Below are 9,896 nucleotides of genomic sequence, written 5' to 3' on the forward strand. Positions count from 1 at the left end.
TTGCCCCCCAAGCCGGGAGGGGCGGCTGCCCTAGGGGTGGCGCCCCCACTTCTCCTGGTTACGTGAGAGGGGTTGGGAGGGGCGCACAGCCCCTTAGTGGGCTGGTTTGCCCCTTCCCCTTGGCCCATAAGGCCCCCCAACGCTTGCCGGGGCCTCTGAAACCCTTTTCGGACATGCTGGCCATAGCCTGGTACCCAAAGGAACAATTCCGGACTCCAATACCCTTCGTCCAATATACCGATCTTCACCTCCGGACCATTCCGGAGCTCCTCGTCATGTCCGGGATCTCATCCGGGACTCCGAACAACCTTCGGTAACCACATACCATTTCCCATAACAACTATAGCGTCACCGAACCTTAAGTGTGTAGACCCTACGGGTTCGGGAACCATGCAGACATGACCGAGACACCTCTCCGGCGAATAACCAACAGCGGGATCTGGATACCCATGTTGGCTCCCACATGTTCCACGATGATCTCATCGGATGAACCACGATGTCGGGGATTCAATCAATCCCGTATACAATTCCCTTTGTCCATCGGTATGTTACTTGCCCGAGATTCGATCGTCGGTATCCCAATACCTCGTTCAATCTCGTTACCGGCAAGTCTCTTTACTCGTTCCGTAACGCATGATCCCGTGGCTAACTCCTTAGTCACATTGAGCTCATTATGATGATGCATTACCGAGTGTGCCCAGAGATACCTCTCCGTCATACGGAGTGACAAATCCCAGTCTCGATTCGTGCCAACCCAACAGACACTTTCGGAGATACCTGTAGTGCACCTTTATAGCCACCCAGTTACGTTGTGACGTTTGGTACACCCAAAGCATTCCTACGGTATCCGGGAGTTGCACAATCTCATGTTCTAAGGAAACGATACTTGACATTAGAAAAGCTCTTAGCAAACGAACTACACGATCTTGTGCTATGCTTAGGATTGGGTCTTGTCCATCACATCATTCTCCTATGATGTGATCCCGTTATCAATGACATCCAATGTCCATGGTCAGGAAACCATAACCATCTATTGATCAACGAGCTAGTCAACTAGAGGCTTACTAGGGACATGTTGTGGTCTATGTATTCACACATGTATTACGGTTTCCAGTTAACACAATTATAGCATGAACAATAGACAATTATCATGAACAAGGAAATACAATAATAACCATTTTATTATTGCCTCTAGGGCATATTTCCAACAGTATGTGGCTATTTTACTGTCTTTTGGTGCCCATCATAAGAATACACGTGTGGAACACACCTTAGGGTTAGTAGTATGTTGATAGGACTATGCATATGGCGGCATGAGTGACCGAAACCTCGCCTCATCACCATGAAAATTGATACATATGGGGCAATATATCTTAATTCTATGGTTGGGTTTACCTAAATGAACTTGTTAGTAGTTGCGGATGCTTGCTAATAGTTCCAATCATAAAAACATATGACTTCAAGCACAAATAGTATGTTAGCAGAGGCCTCTCCCACATATACCTGCAATGATGATATGTTCACTAACTTAGCTAATTTCATACGGAAAATTCCACACACCATACCACCACTATTTCACACACTCGCTATTTGTATTATATTGTATATATTCAAAAATTCAATTCGGCTCCCGGGCCCAAAATAATTTTTTGAAATGTCAAAAAAATCAAGACAAATTTTTATGTGTTCTTAGTCACATCGAAATGCTATGTGCAAATTTTGAGGCAAAAAGGTTGAGCATTTTGTCCTGTGCAAAAAAAAACAAACAAATTAAACACCAAATGTTACCTCAAATTTGTCTTTTCACTTACAAACACTGCTGCTCCGTTTTGCATAAAAATTGTCAAGCATGCTTGTGACACTAACACGAACATTCACAAAAATAATTCAATTTTTTAAAAACATTTATTAATTTTTTCTTATTACTGTTCACCCAGGAGCATGTGCTCCTGGGAGCCAAAACGCCCCTCCTGTATATATAGTGTACTATTACTCCCTCCGTTTGGAATTACTTGTCTCGGAAATGGATGTATCTAGAACTAAAATACGTCTAGATATATCCATTTTTACGACAAGTAATTCCGAACGGAGGGAGTACTTAGGAAGCACCTAACTTTTATATTCAAGTTCTTTAGTATCTAGCAAACCTATCCTTTCTTACCCACAACATGAGTTTTATTTCTTATTTCTAGGTAAAGCAAACGTTCAGCGTACATAGAGTTATATGCAATAAAAATATAGTTTTTTTCAAATAAGGACCCCGATATAGTTTTGGTATATAACTCATATTTTTTTGGTTGTGAAATAGCGGATATAGAAATACATGGGATGCCCTTATATTTGGGAGGGGGTGGGTCGTGAAATAGCTTTTCCCTAAACTAGATGAAAATTATACTTTTGAGGAAGAAAAAAAATAAAGAAACATTATAGTCAAGGATCATTTCCGATTGAAGGACGCCAATAGGGAGGAAAAATGGCCTCCTTGGTGTCCCTGTAGCGAACCATTGTGCGCTTTGGAGGCTCTTGTGAGTGAACAATGACGACCCGGGAGGCACCCACACACGAACGCCTCTTCCCCCCTCTTAACACCTTCTTTCCTTAATTTTTTTGCTATGTTAACAGTGAGAGTTTCTATAGAGAGGGCCGTTTCGACTATGGTGAGCATATGCTCCTAGTTGAACAGTAAATTTTAAAAAATAGTAAATAAAATTTAAAAATTCCGATTTTTAGTGGATGTTCGTATTAGCCTGACAAGCGTGCTTGACAATCTTCATGCGAAATAGAACAACAACGCTCCCCCCCCCCCCCCCCCCCCCCCCCGCGCGCAAAAACTGTAACTTTTGGCGTTCAATTTGTTTTTTCTTTCGCACAGGTCATAATGCTCAAGCTTTTTCACTAAAAAAGTTGCAGGTAGCATTTTGATGTGACAATGAATACATCTATTTTTTTCTTCTTTTTTTGACATTTGTAAAATACATGTTTGGCGGGCACGAGCAAATGTTCCCAAGAGCCGAATTGGAGTTCTGATTGCTATGCTGTAGTATAGAAGAATTGCCATGCTACATGAAGAAATGTGCTTACCTATCCAGGAATTGCGATGCTAGCAAAAGAGGATTGCCATGCCATGGCAAAAAGAATTGCCATCCCGAGAGAAGTTGCCACACACGTGCATGAATTGCTATGATACAACGGTGAGAATTGCCATGCTATAGTAAGAAACTTTCATACTGCAACAACAGAGAAAAATGCCACACATGTCTCATTAAAAACATTAGAGGGAGCCGCCATGATACACATAGAAATTGTGATGCTTATATAGAAGAATGCTACTTGTTCAAGATTTGCATCGTTGGTTTAGGGGTTGGTTGGAGCAAACGTTTTGCAGCATTCGCTCAGGAAGAGCGGATAGCGAATTGGTGCTCACAAGAGTTGCCACACTCATGTGTTGAGATTCGTGCGAGGAGATCGGACGCAGAAGATGGCGTTCGCTCAGAAAACTCTTCTCAGAGCATGTTCGCTCCATAACATTCCCGATAAAATTTACGGAATTGCCTCATATACGATGAAAGCTCGTCCGATTTGGTACGATAGTGCAATCCACCGTGAACCCACCTTGAGCAAGCGTTGATCAACGGTGGCCCTGCTACTTCGTACAGAAATCATACAAATACTGTCGTATGTGTAGCAACGCTCTAAAATTTATAGATAACACTTTTTGTAAGGGTGTTTTTTTCTTGGAAGGTCCCACATGTAAGAATAATTTGCCCAATGAAAAAGGAAACCGAGGCTATTTTTGTCCGGCCGGTAAGAGCACGCGAGGAGGGGGGCTGGGGGCGGATTTATTGCTCGATATTTCGCGATTTCTCCTGCGGCCAGCAGATCTGTTCCGATCCGACCCCCGAGGGCAGGTAACTCCCGTCCCCCTCCCTCCCTCCCCCAGTTTTACTCCCAGATCGATTTTTCTTTCCACGCAACAAATCCGCCTCCGCTTTCCCCATTTTCCCTGCGTATTTTATTGAGTCTCGATTTCCTCGATTAGTTTTTTGAGCGCAGAGGTGGTTCACCTTCACGTACAACCGCCGCCAACCGCGCGCGCGCGCTGCCCGGAGCGACGACGCGCGGCGCGGGCCGGCCGAGGGGAGCGCGTCGGATTCGTGGGGGACGGGCCTAGGGTTTCGCCGCGAGATGGACGGCCGGGATCAGCAGCAGCAGCAGACGCCGACGCCGCTGCCGCTGCCGCCGCCGCCGCAGCAACAGACGCCGACGCAGGCGCCGCAGCAGCCGCAGACGCAGGCGCCGCGCGTGAGCTCGCCGCCGCCGGTGGCCCCCGGCGTCATGATGCCGCAGCACGCCTACGGCGCGATGCCGCCGGGCTCCGCCAGCGTCATGCACGGGATGCCGCTCGCCTTCAACCCCATGGCGTCGCCCGGCGCCTCGCCGGCGGCAATGAAGCCCGCGGACATGCCGCCGCTCGCCATGTACCGGCCCGATTCCACCCCGCCGGGCATGCCGCAGCCCGTCGGCGGCGGCGGCGGCGCCCGGGTGGTCAGCGTCAGCGGCAGCGGCAGCGGCGGGGAGCTCGTGAAGAAGAAGAGGGGGCGGCCGAGGAAGTACGGGCCGGACGGGACCATGGGCTCGGCGGTGAAGGCCGAGGCGGGAGGGCAGTCTGGTGGCGCGGGCTCCAACTCGAATCCTGACGGGAAGCGCAGAGGACGGCCCCCGGGATCTGGCAAAAAGAAACAGCTCGATGCCTTAGGTAATTTTGGCCGCACCCGCGTTGGTTCACATCTGAATTCAGAAAGATCAGTGTTTACTCAGCAGCAGCTTGTGCTGAATAAAAGCATGCAGTACTGTATGCCTTTCTACATGTTTGCCACCATTAACTTTGTAAGGATTTCTCCACATTGTAAAGGAATTAAATAGGACGCAATAGTGCAGGCATTTAAACAATGTGGGAAGTACACCTCTGCTTTATGTTAGTTATGCACAGAGCACTCATATAATATAGAAGCGAGCTCAGGTCTTCGGTTGCCTTACTTTTTTAGGAATATTCTTCTATGGGTTATTATTATTATTTTGCTCATTTTTCTATCATGTCACAAACTGTGTTTACTTTTGTGTTTTTGCAAGATAAAAGGGTGGTAAATATTCTGCCAATTCAATTAATTAAAATTATCCTTCCGGGCAATATAGGAGTATCATGTTAATTGCAGTTTATCACGTTTGATTATAATTCGATGGCCTTCTTTGGACATTTTTTTGTGCTGACTATGATATTGTGTTTACTGAATTGTAGGTTCAGCTGGGACATCATTTACTCCTCACATAATAACTGTCAAGCCTAATGAGGTACTCCCTCGGTTTTTATTTACTCTGCATATTAGAGTTGGCTGAAGTCAAACTTTATAAAGTTTGACCAAGTTTATAGAAAACAATATAAACATTTACCATAACAAATTTATATGATGTGAAAGTGCATTCAATAATAAATCTAATGGTATTGATTTGTTATTGTATATGTTAATATTTTTATTTATAAACTTTGTCAAAGTTTACAAAGCTTGACTTTGACGAAAGCTAATACGCGGACTAAATAAAAATGGAGGGAGTACTTGAAAAATGCTCCGTCCTCTCTGATGTCTATCGCGTGCTCTGGTTGTTCCTAAGTTGCTTTTGGACATTAGTTGTGCGGTCGTAGATTGCCCTGCTGGCTACCACTCTTGGTTGAGAACAGAACCTGTCAGCATTATATTATTCATGAGCATACTACTTTACGTTGAAATTAATCACTTCCATGGAAGAGCTAAGAACAGAGTGTATATTATGTGGCTCCTGGTACAAACAGCAAGAAGTAAATCATAGCACTGAGTGGACCCTTGAGCATCTTTTGAATATTTTATCCTCTTTACTTCTGTTTTCTTGCTACAACTGTTTTCGGTCTTCCCATGGATCCATGCCATTACTGCATATTTATTACATAGTATCCAACTTGAACTTGCTGCTGATCCACAGGATGAATGGCACAATTCTTAAAGGATGGTCTTACAAAACTACTAGTAGGAGAGTATGAGTAATAAATAACTGTCGGTTCTATCTTAGGCTGGATTCCATTCTCCTGGCGTTACTTGGATACCTGTCATTATTCTGCAGTACCAATCTACATCCTCCTTTAATAGATATTTGCTGAAGTTATTCCTTGCCTGTCCCTGGATTTCAGACTATCTACCTCACCGTGGGCGTTTATGCTTTAAATCATCTTGCTTGCAGGATGTTGCTTCGAAAATAATGTCTTTTTCACAACAAGGCCCACGTACTACATGTATAATCTCAGCAAACGGTGCGCTGTGCACAGCAACACTCCGTCAACCAGCAACCTCTGGTGGCATAGTGACATATGAGGTACGTCAAGGCCCAACTTGCTAAGATCTCAGAGGCATTGTTTGCTTTTTGCTTCTTGTTATTTTTGTGAAGTGGTAATGTTCAGGTTCAAAGACCTGCATAGCATCACAGCTGTCAACGGACCTATGATTTGGACGTGTTCTAGCATATAATTCTGTAGCCTGCACTCTGCTGGCCTATTGTTGACTGAATGTTTGCTTATTATTTAGGAGTAACAAATTAAGCCTATACGGTCGTTTTACTGAATGTTCATATTTCTGCTACATTCTGTTTCCGTTACTTCCTTGTGTTGCTAGTACTGTCTGCTAACAGTCTTTGTGAGCCAAATATGGAGTTTGTTTATCTTGTCTGTTCTTGTGAAAATAGTCTCTGATGATAGAACTGAAATGTCTAATATGCAGTTTAAGTTTACATCCCAGTTTGTCAAGTTACATGAAAACATGTCAGAAAATTTAATCTGTTTTCATTCTCCCATGATAAATGTCTAATATGCAAATCACTAACTATTCATGTTAAAGGCACCAGGTTTTCTAGACCCTGTGATAGTTTATTGGTTCCTTCATGTGGTCAGACTACAGAGTCACACCACATTACTTAATACTGTTGTAATGCAATGTCAGTTTTGTGTGATACAAAGTCATCAGTATGTAAAAATACATTCATTACCTATATACTGTTATGTGTCACAGGGCCACTTTGATATTCTCTCTCTGTCGGGCTCATTTCTGCTGGCAGAGGATGGTGACACTCGTAGCAGGACAGGTGGTCTGAGTGTTGCTCTGGCTGGAAGCGATGGGCGTATTGTAGGAGGCTGTGTTGCAGGAATGCTTATGGCTGCAACGCCTGTCCAGGTTTGTTGACGTTCTTTGCACTTTGTTGTCAACTGGCATCTTTGCATCCAAATTAGGCCATCGGTGACAGGTGACCATGTTGTGTTTCAGGTTGTGGTGGGCAGCTTCATCGCTGAAGGTAACAAAAAGCCCAAGGAAGAACAACCGAAACGCGAGCCCACATCTGTGCCGATGTTAACATCTGCGCCGATGCAGACTGCTGCTGGCTTTGGTGCGGCCTCAGCTGCTGCTACTCCATCAGATGGAACATCGAGCGACCACTCTGACGACCCAGGGAGCCCCATGGGGCCCAATGGCAGCACGTTCAACAATGCAGGCCATCCGACTCACGCTTCATATGCTCCGGTGGGCTGGTCCATTTCCGGGAACCAAGGCCGCTACGACCCTGACATGAAGATGGTGACCGACTAATGGCCTCCGGTTTACAGCAGCTTCATTTTTTAGTATTTGACCTAGTAGAGTGTAGGGTTTCCTGCACCGGCGCCAGTGAGTGATTGTCGGCCAATAATCCGGTGTGCTAGAGGTAGTCGGAGAGCCTTCCGTGGAAGGCCTGAGGAGCAATAATAAGTAGCATCGTCTTGCCCCTGTTATTGTTGCTTTTAGTTTGTACCGTATCTCTTATCTGCCTTCGCAGTTAGTAGCTTATGCTTGGAGTTGTTATATCCTAATCAACGGTTTCTATTACCCATGAATTTGTATTTCAGTCTAGTATGTGCATGCACCAGTTTTGAATGCCATATATTTGTGTTATCATTGTCTAGCTTATTTATTCAGAGGGCTGGAGGGACATATGCTCCGGGAATTACTGGGTATAAAAGAAATTCAACATCCATTTTGGACGGGTCATTCTTACGACGGATGGCTTTATTACCGTGGTATTCAGATTCCATAGTCAAGCCATTATTCACTAGTTACTCTTCTAAATCTCTCCTCTATATATAAGCCTTCCACCCCATCAGTACCCTGACGTAATTCGTCACGCCCATGATTCCATGGTTCCAATCTGTAGCAACTGCGGCCGTTTGTTCAGAGTAATAGCAGAATGGCAGAAGGTACATTCTATGATAGCTCACTAGCTCGGCATACAGGCACGCACGCACGCACACACTTATATTCAGTTTATTCTGCCACGATCACTCCTTCCCTCGCCTTTCCCTGGCACGACCCCCATTAACGAGTTATTCTCCAGCACGCTATAATGTGCTATTTTCTTTCACTAATGGAAATTCCAATAATAAGCATAACAAAGCAGCGGATGAACTTTTGGACGCTGATGATCTGCTTGTTGGCGGCGGTGAGGACGAGGCAGATGCAGGGCATGTCCACCACCTTCATTTCAGCGCGGGTTTCCGGGCGTACGTAGGGGGCCTCCTTGATACTCTTGCTGCAGATGAGCAGGGGCGGAGCTGGAGCTAATCTTACCCTGATGCACCACTTAACCATGAAGAAAAATTTCAAGCGTGGATGCATTAAATAAAGGTCGGTCATAGCTTGTAATACGGATTACCAAACATAATAGAAGTCGATTTATAAAATAAAATGCAACAGCCAAATTGCTTAAATATAATGCTAAAAAAATGACAAAATTACTTGAAAAGGTCTAGCATTCTCAAAATAAAACACATCATCACATATCATGGTTCATTAACCTACAATATAAAAACTAGAATCAAAATTTCAAGTAGAACATAATAAAATGCCCAAATCAAAGTACTTAAATTTGCTATTTTTTTAAAAATTACCTTTAGTATAATCTATTCCTCCGAGACATGAAATACTCAACCACATGATCATTGATGACCTTTCATGTTTCTTCTTTCTCCAGATAACACAGATAACATCATCACTTAATATTCTATCAATTTCCTTTTGCCTGGATCATATTGAATCTCCGCCTCCCAATTCATGTCTTCTGGAGCATCTTGTGATGGTGCATTTCTTTTTAGAAGAAACTGTCCATTATCTGCACTTAACAAATAAGATATCAAAAATTATGAAGCCAATGAAGTATATCTAATTACAAGTTAAAACAATAGCTAATGCCTGACGTTTTGCCCAAACACATACTCCCTCTGTCAAGAAATATCAGAGTATTTCGATCACTAAAATAGTGATCTAAATGATCTTATATTTTCTTTATGGAGGGAGTACAATTAAATCTAATTAAATACGATTTAATCCACTAGGCACAATTTCATACATACAACTGTTGTAACCCAAAAATATTTAGGACAAACAACACAGAGAAGGGTTAAATTCGAACCAAAAGATACTGTAATCTAGACAAAAATAAATAAATATACATTGCTATTTTGCTAAGGGAGAGGAAGAGAAAATTATGACGTGCCACGTGGTCGCAAGGGAGGCACGTGGTCTCTGCAGCATTAAGCGTCCTTCGGATCGATGAGGAACAGATCCGTGCTGCAGTAGGCCAAAGGGCCCAGTTTCCTTCCCTCAACTGGTTTTTTGTGTGTGTTTCCTTCTTTTTTCAGTTTCCATTTGTATTTATTAAATTTTAGGAATATTTATAAAAATTCGGCACATATTTTTGGAATGAAATAATATTTTTCTAATATGTGAACAGTTTTTTTCTTTCAAATTTTGGAACTTTTTAAAATTTAGAATATTTCTAGAATTTTAGAAACA

The 9,896-nt window shown here is 43.5% G+C and overlaps 1 protein-coding gene across 2 annotated transcripts; it reads left to right on the forward strand.

Annotated features, from left to right (window-relative positions):
* Positions 1-3,773: 3,773 nt before the first annotated feature.
* Positions 3,774-7,934, forward strand: LOC123054514 (AT-hook motif nuclear-localized protein 10). 2 transcript variants are annotated; one of them, XM_044478301.1, is made up of 6 exons: positions 3,774-3,908; positions 4,040-4,756; positions 5,297-5,349; positions 6,268-6,399; positions 7,089-7,250; positions 7,341-7,934. In XM_044478301.1, the coding sequence occupies exons 2-6, from the start codon at positions 4,186-4,188 to the stop codon at positions 7,659-7,661; spliced, it is 1,239 nt and encodes a 412-aa protein (XP_044334236.1). In that variant the 5' UTR covers positions 3,774-3,908; positions 4,040-4,185; the 3' UTR covers positions 7,662-7,934. The 2 variants fall into 2 exon arrangements, with proteins under 2 accessions (XP_044334236.1, XP_044334235.1); XM_044478300.1 differs by lacking the exon at positions 3,774-3,908 and having other exon boundaries at positions 3,939-4,756.
* Positions 7,935-9,896: the final 1,962 nt, after the last annotated feature.

Source organism: Triticum aestivum, chromosome 2D (genome assembly GCF_018294505.1).
Source record: "Triticum aestivum cultivar Chinese Spring chromosome 2D, IWGSC CS RefSeq v2.1, whole genome shotgun sequence".
In the NCBI taxonomy this organism is placed as follows: domain Eukaryota; kingdom Viridiplantae; phylum Streptophyta; class Magnoliopsida; order Poales; family Poaceae; genus Triticum; species Triticum aestivum.

What these genes read in the sequence shown, in the direction of transcription:
- LOC123054514 (XM_044478301.1), top strand. Translation starts at nt 4,186, where the DNA reads ATGGACGGCCGGGATCAGCAGCAGCAGCAGACGCCGACGCCGCTGCCG. An exon ending in TAACTGTCAAGCCTAATGAG is followed by an intron (nt 5,350 to 6,267) that starts GTACTCCCTCGG and finishes TCTTGCTTGCAG; the next exon opens with GATGTTGCTTCGAAAATAAT. An exon ending in GTGGCATAGTGACATATGAG is followed by an intron (nt 6,400 to 7,088) that starts GTACGTCAAGGC and finishes TATGTGTCACAG; the next exon opens with GGCCACTTTGATATTCTCTC.